This window comes from Echiichthys vipera, assembly GCF_963691815.1.
Source record: "Echiichthys vipera genome assembly, chromosome: 15".
Classification (NCBI taxonomy): Eukaryota; Metazoa; Chordata; class Actinopteri; order Perciformes; family Trachinidae; genus Echiichthys; species Echiichthys vipera.
In genome coordinates, this window is record NC_139840.1 from 20,323,831 (window position 1) to 20,343,252 (window position 19,422).

The 19,422-nt window shown below is 41.6% G+C and overlaps 3 protein-coding genes across 4 annotated transcripts in view; 1 reads left to right on the forward strand and 2 right to left on the reverse strand.

Moving 5' to 3' along the window:
* The window catches only part of LOC310958237 (TSC22 domain family protein 2-like), a 163,724-nt gene that overhangs the window by 26,451 nt on the left and 117,851 nt on the right, over positions 1-19,422 (reverse strand). The window lies entirely within an intron of this gene.
* Positions 699-3,423, reverse strand: kcnmb3 (potassium calcium-activated channel subfamily M regulatory beta subunit 3; the record flags this gene model as incomplete). The annotated part of the gene is made up of 4 exons (XM_083928003.1): positions 699-1,067; positions 1,557-1,731; positions 2,266-2,469; positions 3,338-3,423. 4 exons carry the CDS (start codon positions 3,421-3,423, stop codon positions 699-701), a joined length of 834 nt encoding a protein of 277 aa, XP_083784129.1.
* On the forward strand, positions 4,970-14,731 carry mfsd8l2 (major facilitator superfamily domain containing 8-like 2; the record flags this gene model as incomplete). Its single annotated transcript, XM_083928304.1, has 11 exons — positions 4,970-5,045; positions 5,244-5,429; positions 6,557-6,619; positions 6,725-6,844; positions 7,045-7,124; positions 7,557-7,839; positions 10,614-10,687; positions 11,156-11,369; positions 12,354-12,476; positions 12,643-12,773; positions 14,430-14,731. The coding sequence occupies 11 exons, from the start codon at positions 4,970-4,972 to the stop codon at positions 14,508-14,510; spliced, it is 1,431 nt and encodes a 476-aa protein (XP_083784430.1). The 3' UTR covers positions 14,511-14,731.

Below are 19,422 nucleotides of genomic sequence, written 5' to 3' on the forward strand. Positions count from 1 at the left end.
GCATTCTTTCTAATAACCTTAACGGCATTGTGTACATTTAAATAGTCACAAATCTGTTTCTAGGTGACCCTTTCACAGTGTTTTCACTTTGGTTGCCTAAGAATGTCTTGTTATAAAACAAAAGTCTGCCCGATAATCTGTCAGCTACTTGAAAATCAGAGCAGCACCACTGAAATGACAGCGTAACTGCTTAGCACTCAAATCCAGCTCCGCCCCTTTGTCCACATATGGTCATTTTTGATTTATGAGAAACCAAGATGGCAACAGCAAGAATGCCAAATTAAAGGCTATTAAACAGTAGTCCACAAACCAATGGGTGATGTCATGATAGCTACATCCACATGTTTTCTATACAGTATGTGTATGCTCCAATATATCCAGTTGTTTTTATATTATCAGATCTGCTGTTGTATCTTTAATCAACTTATTTTCAGCTTTGACATCAATACCTTTTTATTGTTGAAAGGTGTGATTCCTCTGTGTATGTACCGCAGCCATCTGCTGGTCAGGCACCTCGCGAGATCACACTAGTTCTCCACACTTAAGAAGGCGGTGCATGGCACAAGAGAGTAAGGCTAAAATTATGTCTTTCTTGGGTTTTTGAATTTTTACTCTGATTGGCTGTATACATGACTTTGGTTCACATTAAGTTACATATTTACACGTTTTGGCATGTTGCAGCACAAACCCTGGATATGTCATGAAGGGGACTGTGTGCTGGACCTCTGGAGAAGTCTGTACAATTTGCCCCGGGTGTATTTTGATGTCAGACTGCCCACTGCTGTCTCACTGCACATCTCAGAGGAGAGATGAGCTAAGCACTGTGTCAGCTTCACAAGGCCCAGCAGCAGAGCCCCACCACCCAGCATCAGACAAGGCCACAGCAAGGCAAACAGTGACTTCCTAAAGGTGTACTTCCTGCTCAAGATGACGTCCATGGGGTGCCTTTTGGGGTCAGTGAGGCAGGATGAGGTAATCCCCAGCTGAGCGTCCAAGCTGTTCTTCACTTTCAGGACTTCATCCTGAAGTTCTGTTCTGTCCATCTGACATTTGGGTAAGTAGAAACACTGAGAAAGAAAAGATGATTCACGTGTAATTTTTATCAAGTGACCTGCTTGTTACAGTTGGCAGCACTGATTGCAATCAGTGAGACGAGCTGCAAGGTTCTTTTTTGATTCAGTCTTATAGCCATTCCTAGCCTCTGTGCAACGCTGCTACTGAAAATAAGTTTGAATTCCTCTGAAAAGGAGCAGTAGTGCAGCATGAGAGTGACTCTTAAAGATATCTACTGGCTTAATCACACGGGTGCACGGGTCAGAGTAGTTCTCCATCCTGTCAGCTAGCTCAGTAAAGTTTTCTTTCCCATCATTTCTTTCTCAGATCCCGGCTTAGATGACTAATATGAGAAACTGGATGACTGTGAGTCTTGAGCAAGCAGGATTTCTACTACACTGAGTGGTCCTGCGTGTCATTTGCAGTGCGGCCCACATAGATATTAAGTCTAAATGCTTGAATCTATTCCTTGAGGGCCAGAATTTAATGCCATTAATCCATACCTCGGGTGTGAGGATGATCGACTCCTCGTCAAAGTGGAGAGAAGCCCTCTGATTGGAGTCTGTGAGGTTAACTGTCACCCTGAGGCAAGGCACCATGCTCACTCCTCTGCAGTCCACCCACTCCTCCAGGATGTCGGCCTGCAGCAGCACACAGCTGGCCGCCTCCTCCCAGTTACTGGAAAACCAGAGGAGCATTTCAATGTTACCAGGGCAGGGCTTCCAACACAGATCTCTGATGTGAGGGGTGTTCTTATTTGACTTTTTTAAATTCATGTTGTAGCACATCTTATAGAAGCCAGTTTCTGCCACTAAAATAGATGGAAAGCTATGGATCATACAAAAAATATATATATATAAATTGATCTTTCTTGTGAGGGAATCACACCAGCCTACTTCCTACCCCTGTACTTCCGCAGCCCTTGCTCAGACTACATACATTTTGCCCTCAAATAAACAACTGCAATGCTTCACGACCGCATCTGTACGGTTATCATGCCAGGGGCGTAAAGTGCGGGGGCCACACCCAGTTTTTTTATAAATTGAATATCTCTGAGATTTTGACCGTTTTTCAGACATTTCTAACTAAACAATTATTTAATCAAAAACATAATCATAATCATTGTTAGTCGCAGCCTTAATTGCATTATTAAAAATCACACATTAGTTAAAATACTGTCTTTCATATGACATCAGTTCTAGCATCAGGTACCTGTTAACATAAGGTTTGATCATAGTGATGCCAACCACAAAGAACATGAGCACAGAGAAGGCCATCATGGCGAAGCCCAGCAGGATGGCCCTGTCCTCCCCGACACTCGACACCGGCATCTGGGTCCGAGCTCGCTGCCCTCCACACCCGTCCAGCCCCCTGCACCACTCCTGCTCCTGTGCTGTCGCGGTGTGCAGGAGCTCTCTGTCTCACACACACACACACACACACACACACACACACACACACACATACACAATTAGATATTTGATTTAATGCATCAACAGATTTCATGTTCGTCTCATAATTGAGTTTATTTGATTCATTTCATATTCCAGATGATTCAGCTTCAGGCCTGAAAGTGACTGAAAAGACTTAGTTTAATTTAGATTTTTGAAATAAAAACAAATGTTCACACTAGTTCAGATGTTTATGTTTATTCTTGACTTTAATTTTGGGGCTCAATTCGAAGTAGCTCATCTGTCTATATCATATTTATAAAATCTTCTTTCCTATTTTCTTTTTATTTATTTAGCTTTGCACAAAAGAGAGCTCATAAAGATGTAACCATTCAAAGCACTAGTAGCCTACCATATAGTACTATATTCGATAACACTTTAAATTAGAGTAACTCATGATACGATATTTTCCATAATATATTAGTCAGGATAGTGATTGTATCATGATACTCGATACATTGCAAGACAGTCATCTACGATACATCACTAGGAATGATGTATTTATTCAGTGCACTGTGGTGCCAGTTTCACAGAATTATACAGCTGTTTTTAAAGCCTGAGTAGTGCTCACTGCGACATGTAAACTGAAGTCGATATGCTTAATCTGTGGAGTGCCCCTTTAATAATATTAATAATTATATCAATTTCAGTCAGTTCAAACCTTTCAGACGTGCTTCTGGCTTTTCTGACACATATAGTGTGTTTAATCATACATGCCCACGTGTGCCCAAGAGTTGGAAATCGCAATGTGAATGTTAAAACTTCACCTAATGACCTCCCAAAAGTGTTTTCAAAGCCTTTGCTGCCAGGCCTGGTCAATCGTTCTCTCTTACCTTGTCTGCCGCCTGCGAGCGCCCTGCAGGTTGATGTTAATGGGGATGGTGAACGGCCTCTGGGGAGAAGCCGTGTTCAAGAACATGCCCACTCCAATCTCTGTCTCCAACAGCTCCCAGCCCCGGGTACAGTATGTATATCCACCTAACAAGCTCTTCGCTATGTGAAAGTCAAATGTCCTTCTGCCAACAGCTGATGGTGTGTCCAACAGGCTCCAATGAAGCACGGTGACTGACTGAGTGGACCAGATTGCACTTTATTCACCAGGGGACTTCCTGTTGTTCACCAAGGCTCAAAGGTGAACAACACCTTCCACCTTGTGTGTTTCTATAGAAACCACGGCAGGTACAGTAAGGCAGGTAGGATGCTAATGGCCTCTCAGTGGGCCTGTGAGGCTCAGCTGCCTGTTTATCATGGAAAATGAATCCCTTCTTGATTATTAAGTTTTTACGCAGGATGAAGCAGCAGGCTGACAGTACAGTTAGAAGAAAAAGGCATGCAGTTGTGATTATATGCCAAACAAACAACCTTTACACAAAGGAGACACTGCTCCAGATGTGTGAGTCCTGTGACATTTTATCATCCTGGAGGCCTGTTGAGCTCCAAACCTCTCCGATTGTCCCGGCACTGTGTGTCACGAGTGCAATCTGCTGAGTTTATTAGTGTTATTCAAACAACAGAAACTTCTTGTATTATTCATCGGTTGCTGAAAACATATGGAGGCATTAACCTGGTGACAGTTCTGTTAAATACAATGAGCCCGGGGCGAGGAACACCACAGCAGCTTGAGAGCAGAGCCAGCCATTCAATAAACGGAGCAATGTCATACCTAATTTATTCAGTACTGAGCACAATAGAGCATATTTTGTTTGAATATTTTCCATCACCCTTTATCACACATTCTGGTGTAGGGCATCATATTCTGGGAAATGTAATCGCACTTTATCTGATATATTTTATCACCTGTATATTTTTATTACTCTGTGTGATGTATTGAATTTGTGAACTGCCAAGTGGAGTCCATTTTTACGACAACAGCAAAGTTATTAATATCTACAGTATAGTCCTACAAGGGGGCAGATAGGTCCGTCTTGCACGCTTCTTCACTGGGGCTGTTGGAGAATCAAGTGTTTTTGATGAAACTGAAGAAAACAAGATTAAAAATGTATAAAGCTCAGTGTACTTTACCTCACCTGGTAACCTGAGGCGTTGCCTTGACCGTGAGGCTCTCTCTCTCTCTCGTGCGGTGCTGAGCTGTGGATGTGACTCAAGCAGAATTTCATTTTTAACATAAATGCCTAATGGGAACGGACTACTGCGATCATCTCAAACTGGACTGTGTTGTTTTCATAGCTGGTTTGATATACAGTATTATGCCTTGTGTGTTCAGGTCTCACCCCTGCTGAACGACTTCTATCAGAGAAACCTTGTATCATCTCAGTTTTCTGTCTTTAAGGCGTCGTCAAGTGACCTTACACAATGGTGCGACAAATTCCTCTGTTTATCCGGACCAGCAGTTGTAATTGGACGCACAGTGTTTCCTGTTATCTGATTATGCCACTGAACAACATTTCTGAACAACACGCACAGCCGCAGGTCAGTCTATCAAAGGCAGCAAGTCACTGAACGCAATGAATAATCACCAAAAGAGGAATCTAACTTTTCTTACAATTGGACTGATATTTATGCTGAGCGGCATTGAGTACGGTAAGTTCATTATGACAGCTTTATGGGCATGAAGACATGAGATAATGGTCTCATTATACTCTGCTTGACATTTTGGCTGTAAAGCTAGGATACTTAATTGAAATGTATTTTGCTGTGGATAAACAAGGCTATTCTTTAACCCATCTCCCCCTTTTACTCCACACTCATCCTCCTTCATGCTCCTCTGGTGGTTTGCAGCCGTCATTTTGCCCACAATATGGAGGTATCTCCAGATTTTGGAGGCCCCCCCTTACTTCCTGGGTCTGGGTCTGGCTGCCTTCAGTCTGAGCGGGCTGCTCACAGGCCCGCTTTTTGGGTTCTGGTCAGACCGGAGCCAAACTACAAAATCCATCATCCTTTTCTCTAATCTTTTTGAGATTGCCGGTGAGTAATCTAACCATAAGACAAATCACATGACGCACTTTTGGAAGCCACTGATATGACTATGTTTGTGTGAAACTCAAATGGGGCTTTGTCAGAAATACTTCATTCATTCATTATTCACTACACTCTATATAATGGACTGTCAAGTGTCAAATGTTTCAGGTAATTGGCCCTTGTTTCCCCTGTATGTCAAAGTTAACAAGTCTGCATCCATGCTAGCTACTTTAAAGGTCCCATATTTAAAAATAAAAGTCTCTTCTTTATTATAAAGCTGGTTGAGGTGCTATATAAATACTGCGAAGGTATCAAAACGCTCAATCTGCGGAGAAATGAACACAGCCTTTATTCAGAAACTGTGTCTTTAAACGAGCCGTCAGGGAAATGTGTATGGTTGTGATGTCACAACTCTACTATACAGTATACAGTATATAGGTAGAAGTGCTGCTGCAGTGCTGTTACGGTTACAATGACGGTGCAGAGTCACTAAGAGCGCAGATGCGGAGGACCCAGAAATGCTGACCAGTCAGAGCAGATTGGGGGTTTCTTTTGGAGGGAGGAAAATAGACAGGCTCTAAAACAGTGTTTCAGACAGAGGGTGAATACAGGTATATTCAGACAGACAGTATGAGGAAATATATATATGTGTATATATATATATATATATATATATATATATATATATATATATATTTGTTTTTTACATTAAAGCATGCAAAGATGTTTTAGTAGAAACCTCAAAGTATGAACCTGAAAATGAGCAGGATATGGGACTTTTCAGAACAGACCGTGTTAATGATTAGGTGCTAATGTCTAGTAAGGATACAATGGTCACCATCTTATTGAGTTAGCATGCTAACATTTGCTTATTAGCATTAAATTGAGGCCAGTGGGAATGACATTAGTTTTTCCAGTAGTTGGACATAAATCAAGGTATTGGACACATTTAAATTATAGCCTGATGATGGCGCTTGATGAAAAGTTAAGGTTGTTGCTCAATCGATCCAATCTGGGTTAATATATTCCATATTTTAGCTGATGCTAGCATTTCAGACAAAACCTTTAAGTCAAGCATTTGTTTCACACTGGAGATCCATTTCAGTATGGTTTTCATGTTTATTTGTCTTCAGGTAACTTCATGTATTTTATTGGATATTCAAAGTGGATGTTGCTATGCAGTCGGCTTGTAGCAGGTGACACACGCACACACAAGCACACATGTCATGAATGACACCTAAAAGCTGCACTGTATCTGCATGTTGTGAAGGTGTAACAGAAGGATGCTGTTTTCCTCTCAGGTGTCGGTGCAGGAGCGGGCTCCGCCATCTTTGGTTTCCTGACTCGCAGCACTCGGCCAGAAGAGCGCGCCGGCATCTTCGCAGCCATCATGGCCTGTCGACAAGCTGGCCTCCTTCTGGGTCAGTTTTTCCCTCTTCATCTTACAACAGTGACCTCTTCACCTCCCTCCTCCTCCTGTGTCTTCTGAGAAATATCAGACACCTGGGAGGATGTGGTATCTTCTTTGATGTTCACTTTAAACTGTGAGAAGGAGACATTCAATAAAATACCATCTCCACACATCCTCCTGTCTCTCAAGTTCTCCCTCCTGTCTCTCCAGGGCCGGCGTTCAACCTGTTCCTGCGGCTGTGTGATTTCAAACTGGGACCCTTTGTTGTGAACAAATATACATCTCCTGGGGTAACAGTATTCAGTTAATCAGTAATCTAAGGTTCTCTGGGAAAAAGAAGCCTCATGAATACAGAGACAACCTTCAGAAATAGTCGCTTTACATTCTGCACTCCTCACATGATTCTTTTTCTTTTTTTTTTGTTCTCCTCTCAGTAAGAAGAATACAAAATGCCTGCAGCGATACTCAAACCCCGTAACAACCAGAATCGATATATCTCCATCTCATGAGTCTGTGAATAGAACACCTGTAGAACAGATGTAGCTCAGATGAAATATAACAAAGCTCCTACGCCCACTTTCATTTCCCCCCATAATTTGATGCTGCACGTCTCTTTATCTCACTCTGCCAGGTTATGTCTTGAACACTCTCTCTCCTGATAGTTTAAGGATTTTGATGATGATAATATGTAATAAGAAACATTCCCCTCCCTTATATCTCAGATCTTCATGTGCCTGTTGTGGGTGCTGCTCCAGTTTGCCGTCTTGGTTTTGTACTGGGATGTACCACCCATCAGCTCAGAGGCGAGCGCTGCGTTGGTGGAGATGAAACAAGAGGAGGATGATGAGGAGGAGGCGCCGCTGATGGGGCCCCACGACGAGCCGGCGCACACCTACAGAGCTGTCACCTCCAACCAACTGGAGACCTCCACCTCGTCTGAAATGCAGCCCTTCCACGTCGCCTCGTCAGTCTCGAACCCCTTCAAAAGCTTCAGTGCCAGCAGAGGTGAGTGAGCAGGTTTGACTGCCTTTCCTGAGCAATGATTATCAGCTTTTCCTCTACCTTATTTGTGAAGTTTGCGCAGGAAGAGGTGTCATTGCCAATGCACATGTTTCAAATCAGTTCTATTGATTTCCTTGAAAGCACGCACACGAACACAATCGTACGCGCACTTTCCATTCTCCAGGTCTCTCTGAGGAATTCTGTGTGCACGTCAGATCAGATTCCCCGTGCATTGATCGGACTTGTGTGTATGTGTCTGCTTTATGTCAGTAGTGCTCATGTATATCTATGATGTCAGGTGTTCTATTGGATTAGTGTCACAGTATGTTTACATGGGATGCAAGCAGTGATTGTGTGCCGTTATTGACTGTCTTTTTCTGTACTTTGTTAGTGTGTGTGCGTGTGTGCGTGTGTGCGTGTGTGAGAGAGAGAGTGTGTTTGTGTGAGTGTGTGTGTCAAATCTTCAAATCGATTCTCTCACTCTTTGAAGATGTGGCAAAGGGATGGATCGGATAGCAGCCTTCCTTATTTATTGACTGGCTTGCTGTGGTTGACTTGTGGGTGAAATGGAGACAGAATTGGCAACGCGGCCAACATTCTTCTTATTGATTCCTTTTTTTTTTATTTGAAGAAAATCTACAACGGAATCTACTCAGGAGCCAAACCAGAGAATGTCTGCAGCTCTTGCACAAACCTAGTGGGTCTGTTCACCGTTACAGTGTGTCTGGTATTGGCTCTCTTGAATTATTGATCTTCCCTGACTTTTTGTGTATGAGAGAAGAATCTTTGAAACTCAGGCAGCTCCTTCACTTTCTTATCAATTTCTTTCATCAGGTCGAACAAGGCGATTATTTAGCGCTTAGAAGCAGTATACAAACAATTAATAAGGCTTTACAGGAAGAGTAAAAGAGTTTGTGAAATACATGTGTTGCACAGTCTGCCTGTTACTGTTTACTTGTAAGCAGGGTTTGGTATACAAGAGCTCAGTCTAAAGTCTGAGGCAAGGCTGAGTGGAAACACACGAGGTCGAAATAACACGAGGTGGAAAAGCTAAGACGAACTGGCACAAATAAAGGGGAGCGCACAGATTAAATACACAAGGGAGGAAGGGTAATGCGGGACAATCGAAACTAATAAGGGAGGGGTGGGGAAGGTAATGACACTAGGACATTTCAAGCACTAGTAGCAGTCACATAAACTGTAACAGAAAGCGAATAACCAAAATATCTTTAGATGAATGCTACAGGTTAAAGTGTAATTCCGGTGCAAAATCCTCCCATGGGCTTTTTCGGCACTTACATACATCAAATAAGCCATCAAGACAGTTTTTTTTGGGTATGAACTATTTACGGAGAAATCCGATAGAGTCACTAACAGGCTAACGTGGCTAACACTGATGAACTCGTGGCAGTATGCCGCTTTTTTTAACCACTTAGGCTGCTCAAAATAACAGAAAACCTCTGCAGTAGCATGATAAGAGTCTCTACACATAAAACAAAGCACCACTGGGCTCCTTCCTTTTGGATTGACTTTGGTAATCGACTTGAATGGACTTTACTATGAGAGGAGCTGGTACCTGGGCCCAGTAGGTAAGTCTTTAAAACACTCTTTTAATAAACTCCGAGTTCACTAACTACGTTGTTGGTGTTTGTTTTATGTGTTGGGACTCATATCATGCTACTGCAGAGGTTTGGTGTTATTTTGAGGAGCATTAGTGGTTAAAAAAGCTGTTTAAATAGTTCATACACAAACTCGATGGCTTATTTGATGTATGTAAGTGCCGAAAAAGACAATGGGATGATTTTGCGCTTCAATTATTTATAAATGTAACAGTAAATGCTTTATGTGTGAAGTCTGAGGAAAATAACCCTGATTATGTAATCTTGGCCTGAACTTAAAAAATGTATAAACGAAAGCTTGTGTCACAAATGTTTATATGGGTGTTTACCAGGCAGGCAGAGTCTAATGAAAGACATTATCGAGATGCATCATGCAATTTGAAGGATCCAGTGCCATCGGAGCTCGACTCACACCAGGGAGAAAAACCCCAGATATCTCTGATATCTCTGCATCTGCTTTCTCACTTCTGAGTCCTCGAACTTTATAGATATGAAATATTAAATCACTCGCGAGCCCATTTGGACCCATATGACCATGTTTCAACCTGCCTATACCTACAAAGAGCTTGTAAGCACACACACATAACTTAAAACACACACATAAATATGTACACAACACATCCAGTGTATGTTGTGTATGCAAAATTGTCATAAAAATATAAAAATTGCTAAAGAGAGAGAGAGAGAGAGAGCTGAACTGTAGTAGATCACACACTGGAATATCAAACCATTCCTCCAGCCATCTGGCACACACTTCCAAATTTAGCAGCAAGCCCCGCTCATTTCTTCTCCTCTCCAAGTCCATAAGGGATTTTTTGTTCCAGGAAAAGCTGGTATCAAAAATTGGAATTAATTAAGATTTTTTTTTCTTGTGTTGACATTTTTTGGACATAAGTAATAAAAAAAGAAAAAGAGCAGAACTCACGTATCTCAGTCCAATCCGAAAAAGTTTATTGAACTGGAGGATCAACATGACCAACCAGCCAGGATTCATCACGCCTGCCTCTTCCAGTCTTAAGATTACTTTCAGATAAAATGTTTTCTTTTCTCTTTAAACTTCTTTATGCCAAACCTATCTTGCCAGTTGAAACTTTCCATTTAATAGCACCACTTGAGCTTGTTTTATGATATTCTCTCTGTGTGTCTTTCACTCTGCAGAGTTCCTGAGAGAGGAGGTGGTTGTCCTCCTCACGGCTCAGTTCATCACTCTTTTCAATCAGACAGCGCTGGAGGTGAGAGCAGCTACTGTTGAGATCCATCAGCCGGGGTTTTCAAGCATTTCACAAAGAGTCACACTATTTTACCCCGAGTTTCATCCAAACGGCATCAATCTGAGCTTTACCTGAAAAGACCTGCGCTTTTGCATTTAGAAAATTATCAATTATCGCTTCACACTTAAGTAAAAGTGCTGTGAGGGGGGAACATTATCATCTCCTATGTCCCTGGCATGAAACATCAAGGGGCCTTCTTTAATTTTCTCATTAAACTGTGGCCACCGAATAGTGACACAGCGCTGAACTGGGTTATATAATCATTTCCATATCAAAACAGAACAATTCTTTTGATGTGGACTTGACTGAAGCTTCTGAAGGACATGAAAAGGTGTCGGTTTCAGCTCTAATAAGATTCTCCTCCTCTACATCTGACTAAATCCCTTTCTCTAACTGACTGACCTGAACATCTTTCTTTAAATCTCCCAGACCATGGTGACTCCTCTGACGCAGCGCGACTTCAGCTTTAGCGAGCTGGGCAACAGCCTTATGTACAGCCTGTGCGGGGTGGAGGTCATCCTGGGCTTCTTCTTTGTGCGCTGGCTGAGCAGGAAGGTGGCGGACCGCGCCGTGCTGGCCGCGGGCCTGGTCATCTGCTGCGCCGCTTGTGTCTGGTGCCTCATCTTCCTCTGCAACCCCCGAGGTGCTAACCTGTCCGGGAAAAAAACACACAAACACAAATGTGAAGGAGCACACAGCCTAAAAAAAGGCCTCGTGTCGTGTGCCAAATCCTTTTCTGTGAGACCGTTGTTGGTGTGTAGAGCACAGCGGAGCCATATTGGGTTTCACACTGGCTGAATTGAATGTGCCCTGTAAATGATATCGTTCAGAATCTGGCAGACCAGCAGGAGATCATACAGGCAAACTGGATCCTGTATGTTCATGTTGGCCCGCGTCTGTTGCAGCTCGTCACGTTTATCTCTATGATTACAAGTGACAGGTGCTGGAGCCGGGGAGTGCCTGAGTATACTGTATATAAAAGGATTACAGTAATCTAATTAGACAAAAATGCTATTTGTTAAAGCATATCCTACTTTTGTTTGCTATTTGTTACAGTCCCAGTTAACAACCTACAACATAAATGGAACCTTAAAGGGATGTACCTGATGAAGAAATATATTTTTCTTGGACTACTGAGAGACATTTTTAATTGGTGAAATTGCACTTTGATTATAAGATTACAGACTTTCAGCTTAAGCGGGAACATCCAACAGTTTGAGTGGGCACACATTCACACAAACATGTGCATGGTGCAAAGCAGCAGAGAACAAATATCTAGTGGCTGCCAGCTTGGCAGTGGTTGAGTTTTCAGATAGAGCTATCTCTGACGGTGCCAGCTCGTTTGTGGAAGGAACTCAAAAATCGAGACAATAAGGGATAAGGACAACTGAAGTATGAAGTATCTGATACACACTTTGAATCTTCACCACCACATATAAGAAATAAAAAGCAACAAAAGTATAATAATTTAATAGCAATGGGATCTACTTATAAATGAATCTTGTGCGAGGTGGTGTAAGCTTACAGTCTGTAAATGTAATCGTTTTATAATAAGTTACATGTAATATTGGGGGGCAAACTACCATAATTCAGTAATTCCGTGGTATTGTCTTTCCACCCCTGCCAGGTGGATATGGATGGGAGCTGTCGGCCTTCATCATTGGAGTGTTTCTGCAGCTGCTGGGGCTTCCTTTCGTGGCCGTGTCTCAGGTGTCTCTCTTCTCCAAAATCACCGCAGAGAAAACACAAGGTTGGCTCGTTTTACCGTCGTTTGCACGATTAAACATATTAAAACAACAGATTGCTGCTCAGCATATGTGATGCAAAGATACAGTTATACATGTTTTGTTTTTCTCCCGAGCCATATTTCAATGTTTGTAAATAACCTTTAATTCTTTTGACGCCTCACCGAAAAGGATTCAGCCAAGGCGTCAGACGCTCAGTTGGGGGCCTGGCCACCATCTTGGGTCCTTTGTGGGCTGGAGGACTTACCAATAATTTGTACATAATGCTGGGCATGATGTTAGCTCTCCTCATAATGATCACAGTAAGTAAAGCACGGCTCAGAGTTTTTAAAGGAGCAGTACTAAACATTCACAACATTAATATAGCAGCAAACTAATATCTGCTGTGTAAAGATGTAGTGGAGTAATGGCGACCTGAGCAGAGAACGAAGTCACTCTCCCTGACTCTGTGTGCTGTAATCTGAGTTTCTTGTGTGTTGATAGCCGGTCCGACTACGTGTGCATGTTAGTGCACGAGGCCGTGAAAAATCGTTGATATTTCACATATTGGGGAGCAGTCATAGACAATATAAAAAAGTAAGGTAGCCTCTACATCGAGGTTCTCTCAACCTGATCCAATCGTACGGGAGTCGCCATCTTGTCAGACTTTGACTCCGCCTCATTTCCTCTTACAAAAGAAGGGCATGTATGTGACGTTGGGGGGAGGGAGATACATCTGTCTGGCTGACGTATACCTCCGAGGAGAAGTGAGGGCCAGCGGCTAGCTGTCACTCAAGAGGCCACGCCCCTAATTATTCATAAACTTTAACCTCCAATAAAATAAAAACTAGCCTGATAGAAACCCCCCCCCCCCCCCCCTCAGTGTTGTCATGGTGATATGACTTAAACATACAAACTAGAATGTTTTTTTGTATATGGCCTTAAACAGGTTTAATGATGCCGTGAAAACGGTCTGTTTAACATGGGGGTCAATGAGAAACTGCTCTATTATGAAACCTGCCCCTAGTGGACACTCTGCGGACTGCAGTTTTTGGCACCTCCTTCGCTGTGGTGGCGGCTTGGGGAGAGCTGTGTGGAGCCCACATTTTTCCAGTATTTTGGGCACAGCTCCTTTAATAGCATTGAAAAATTGGTAACATGATGAATTAAAAGGAGTTTGACATTTCTGTAAAACCTTTTTTTGCAAAGAGTGACATAGTGACACAAGATTGGTACTCTAATGTCTGTGCGGTAACTATGCAGCAATGTAGATTAGCTTAGCATAAAGACTCGAAACAGGTGTGAACAGCTTTAGCTCTGGCCTGACTAGATTTAAAGGATTAAACAAAAAAAACACGTTAAAAAATAAGTTTAAGAGGTGCTGGTAGGTTGATTTTTTTTTTACTTCCTGACAAAGCCAGCCTGATTACTTTTCTATCTCCAGTCTTTACGCTGAGCTAAGTGTCTCCTGGCTGTAGCTTAAAATCCATCTACCAGCACTTCTTAAACTCACTAATTATCATGTTATGTGTTTAATCCATATTCTTACCTGTAAAAATCATAATTTGTGGTTGTAAAGGGAGTTCTAGTTGGCTTACTGGCTATTTCTCGGCAGGGTGCAGTCACCTCCAGCTAAACTAAGCTAACGGGCTGCTGGTTATAGCTGCATATTTACATTTCAGACATTTAAAAGTTTTTGTCAATCTTTACTTAAAAAAGCAAACTGTTAACTGTTTTTTTCATTTGAAACTCTTAATAAGCTGGACTTGACAGTTAACCCAGTGCTTGTTCTGTTCCACCCCTCCCTGTATGTGTCTTCTCTGTTAGAAACTATTCAAAGCTTCTTTTTTTTTTCTCAAACTGAAAAACAGTAGCTACTTGCCAGTAAAATCCTCAACTCAGCATGTCTTTGATAGCCTCTTCTTATTACTCTGTGCTCTCTATTCTCTGAAGTCATATCACGGTGTGCATTTTTGCAGGTTATGACAGTGCTGTCCTACGACCGCCTGACCGAGCCCAGGGCGGTGCAGTGCGCCGAGGGCTCTGACAGCGGAGGATAGAGTCTGTCTGGAGAGGCGGAGGGGTGAAAGACGGACAAAGGGAGTGCCCTTCACTCCGAGAAAGTTTACTGCAGAGGGAACTGTATGAGTGTGGGGGAATAAAAATGTTCAAAACACATACTGTACCTCAGAACCTGGTGATCACACAGGTAAAATCAACATGTTTTAGCTTTGCACAATCTCTCTGTGATCAGATTTGATTAGACTCTACCTTACATGCATACCACTATATCAGACTATTAATTATACTTTACACAAGGGGGCACCATTGCTCTCATATTGAATATTCAGAGGTGTAATTGAAGATGAAAGCCATTATTTTTAAACTGAACTATTTATATTCCCAGGCGTCGATGAAAAGATAAGAGTGAGCGAGTTTTTTTTATTCAGGTGACCCATGTACCAAATTTTCAGAGTCTTTCTTCATCTAAAAGAAAGGGAAAAAAACTGAAATAGCTGAAAATGAAATGAAGCAGTTGACATAATGGGTGCAGAAGTTGAGTTGTCAACATCTTAGCAGCTCCGTGTCAGTGTAGCTGAGAGAAGAAGAGGGTCAAGTAAAGTGGAGCTTTACAGATGATTTGTATGTATTTGTAGTGTTGGAGTAAAACTGTATTTTTAGTGTTAATACAGAGTCTTGGGACTTAAGCGGATAGATGTTATCTGAAACTTTTCCTCTTATGTGCAAATATGAAGCACCTGAATTAAAACCAAAGTTAAGAATTACTCAGTTATTAGCCATCTCTATCTTTTTTACTATGGGGGGGATTTAAAGTTTAATTACCTGTATTCATAATTCAAAACATGTGACTGTGTAGAGTCAGCTGTTCTTGCCTATATTCTCCTCTAGGATGTGCTATACTGTAAGCAGCATCGAGGCATTGTAGATTCCCTTTGTACCAATGAACAGGGGTTTGGCCGATCTCTGTGTTTTTGCATAATTGCAGATAAGGCTCAGTAACCTTTTACAGTTTGCTACACTCAGCACGTGATGTTTGGATTTCCAGAGGCTTTTCGCCCGAAATGGAAATGTTAATCTTTGGGACTCAAGGACATAATATATATATCCTAAGTACTTTCATGCCCTGATCAGCGTATTGAGGTACTTGACATTTAAGGGGAGATAACAGGGTGCAACAAGGCAGGTCAAACTCGAATGTACTCTCTTTGAACGAGCCATGCCTTTGTAGCATGATTCCTGCTGTCTTGTGTTCTCAAAGAAACTCCCATACAACAACTTAAATAGCCACAGCCATTTTTTAAAGCCCCTGAAAACTTCTCCTCTGTAACATTAGATATTCATAGCTAAATAAGCATCAATCAAAGTTAGAGTTAAAAACACTTTCAAGGTGTAATAGTTATCCGTTATGCTGTCAAATGAAAAGTTGAATCCATAAACAATAAAAGGCACCCTTTCTCATTTAAATGCACTACTTATTATTTTACTGTGGCTGCTGCAGTCTTTGTCTGGTATGGCTAATGTTGGATTGAGTTGCTGCAGTGTACATTTGACATACTTTATGACTTTTGCTAATATCAAACTACATTTGAGCATTATAGATCAATGTTTGATTGGTTTAATTTCAGAAATAAAGTGTAAAGGCGATGCGGCAAAAGTCCATGGATGGTGTTTTAAAGGCCATGAAAAACCTGGTTTCAAATTTTAATGAATTAACTATAACATCAAATATTCATGATGACTAATGAGAAGAAACCAACTATAGTTCAGTATTATTTATGCAAAGTCAAAAAGTCAGTGATAATCAGATCTGCAATGATCAGAATCAAATGTTGCAAAATTCTAATTGGTGGGCAGAACTAACACCGGCCCCTAACAGCACACGAGCGTCCATCACGTCGCATGTGGATGCTGTCTGTCCACACGTATTCATAAAATGTGTAGAACAAGCTGTAAAATATGCCCCTGAAAAACAGATAAAATGTCCCGTGCACCAACGGACTCCTTATGTGTTTAACAAGGAGCGAGCGTCGTCACTTCAGAGGTCGCCGTCTCCCCAAAGCTGCCACACGCACGTGCAGTGACATTCATTTCCTCTGGGCCTCTTCTGGCTGCTACTTATCGGACTTGTTTAGCTACAAGGAATAAATAGAAACAGGTCCTCCGACAAAAGTTCTGCTCAAAACGGCGAGCAGCAACGTGCCGCGTCGCTTGCAGCCAGTTAGGACATTCCAATAAAAAACAATGTAATCAAAGTGATTTTGTCGCTGCTGCTCGCTCGTGTCGCATGCTTTTAGGCCACGGTGTAAGGTTATATCCACGCTAATACGTTTAAAACAGAAGACTATGGTTAGGCCTAGCGCCCACATTACTCCGGCGTGCATGGTCTGTGACATGAGTTTAGGATTAGTTCTGAAACAGTGCTAAAGTCCCGTGAAGATGGAGATCCCTTGTTTTAATAAGCAGTTTCAAAATGAAAACGTAGTAACGTGGATGTAGCCTAAGTGACATCAGCTTCTTCTATCCAACCCCTGCCTTTTTCCAATCAGCGAATTCACAGAAAACTAAGAAATACAGAAAAGTCTGATGTGTCAAAAAACAAAACTGTCCAAACTTTGACAGAAAATAGTACATTTATGTAGGACCCCATCACTGAGAATATGTCGCAGGGCCTTTGATGTGATCGCATTAACTCTATATCATTATATAATTCATAATAAGGTTTTTTTAAGTGCTACCAGACAAACCACTTCTCTACATTGCGATGACCCTAGATACATACACAAGATCGTCTGTATCGACTCAGCCTCCATATCATAGAGGCAGCACACAACCCCCCTGAGGACATAAATAGAAAAGTCAGAGGCCTCAGGCTTTTATGTTAAATAAAGGTAGGCACAGACGCACAAGTTATTAAATTTTAAAGATACACCGAACAACCATTTGATGCAGGAGCCAACGATTATATCTGTGAAGCACGACGAGAGTTTGTCGCTATGGAGATGGAGTTTTGTGAGGGAAGGAAGTAAAAAGATTATATATTATATTATATAATATATAAAATATTATGTAACTGGAGAGGGGAAACCACTCTGGGGGTGGTGGTGGGACAGATGGAGACGTAGTAGAGCTGCACTACTACCTTACTATAAATGTCTCAGTCTGCTTCTATATACTAACTGTTTTCATGCCACGTCCAGGAGGAGCAACTCAGCCATGTGCTGTTATTTTAGCTATTCAGTAGAGTATTAAAAATGTCTTGGTAGCTTTAACCGTCAGTCAGTGTGTTGAGTGCTTTTTTTTTCGTGTTTGCTGCTGTACAATGAACTGAACTGTGAACACTAGAGCACATTTTAGTTTTATCCAAGTCTTATCCTCCACTGCTGTTAGATTACACCAAGTTTATCGCTCTGCATGGCAACGTTTTTCCTGTCTCTGAAACCCTTTCATTTTATATTTCATTTTTACATTCTTACACACTGGAAGCCTACACACAATATTGCACTTCTGGGTGAAAATAATACTTTTTCCAGAGAGCAGAACCAAAGTGGCAGAAAAAGGTAGGATCATTTAAACATAAAAATGCAAGTGCATGCACAAGAATCATGTCAAAGATTAAAAAACATTATATATTATTATATTAGACCCCTTATTGGGACAATATGCTTAAATGATGGTCAATGTTATTTCTCTTTACTAAAAGTTACTGCAAATAATGAACTCAGATACTTTTTAGTTATGGTGCAAGGGGATTTTTAGATTTCACCCGGCAGAAGCTAAACGTTCTTGTTTCTTATATAATTACATACTCATCAAACCAAAAATGATCCATATTTGCCATTTATGATAGTACAAACAGCATTTTGCCAAATGTAGGATGGAGTGGGGTGGAAATAATTAAAAGGAGGGAATAGATATTTCTTATGCAGAGGAAGAGTGATGTGAAAATGTGATCCCAGTCTCTGTTACATGACCGAAAGCAACTGCTATTTGGGAAAAAAATTATTAAAATGTGCAATTGTTCTACATAAAACACTATTTTTGTTTCTATACCCACGTGTAGATTGTTGGGGGGGGGGGGGGGGGTCTTTCAAATGATAAGTCAATAATAATAATAGGGTGGGGTATGCCACTCCAAAAAAACGCACACATCATAACAACGCAAAAACAATTCATGCAATAAATGATAGCCTATATCCACTTCTCATCAGAGAGGAATTTGCCCAGGCCTGTTTTCACTTTTTTGCATTAACTGGCCTTGAAAGCAAATTGGCGCTGTAGTCTAACAAAGATAAAGGTAATTGGTCACAAAGAGGAAAACAGCATTTGACTGGAGCCAGTGTGTAACAATTATGTTAGCGTCAGAGGGGCAGAGAGTGGCTCTCCTCTTCCTGATGGCATTACTGTCGCTGGACGGCGGACGGTTGTTAATGGGTCGCAGATGATAGATGAGTTATCATCTGGAGAAAAATAGGAATGGGGGGGAAATCAGGCCAGCAATATTCATTCCATGATTCACTTTTTTTTCCCCCTCTCTCTGCCCGCTGCTGCCATCCATTCTTTGTGCAGAAAGATTTATCCCCACTAATCATTTATTAAGATATTTCATTTTACAGGAATATATTTATTCAGGATGTGATCTCGTTTCTGTGGTGGAGGCAATTCATTAAAAAAATCCTTTAAATAGATGTCAGTGGTTGGTCTCCTGCCAGCTTAGTCAAAGATTTACTGTTTCACCGTTATTGTTGCTGACTTAAGAACCGGACTTCTGGATGTCATTGTCAGGGTGTGGCTCTAGTCCAGTACTGTGTGTGTGTGTGTGTGTGTGTGTGTGTGTGTGTGTGGGGGGGGGGGGTTTCTCTACCAATTATGTGAAAGTTTTTCTTCATTTACTTTTCAACATTATGTGTGTGTGAGCTGGCATAATGCTGCGAGTTTGAATCTATAGCAATA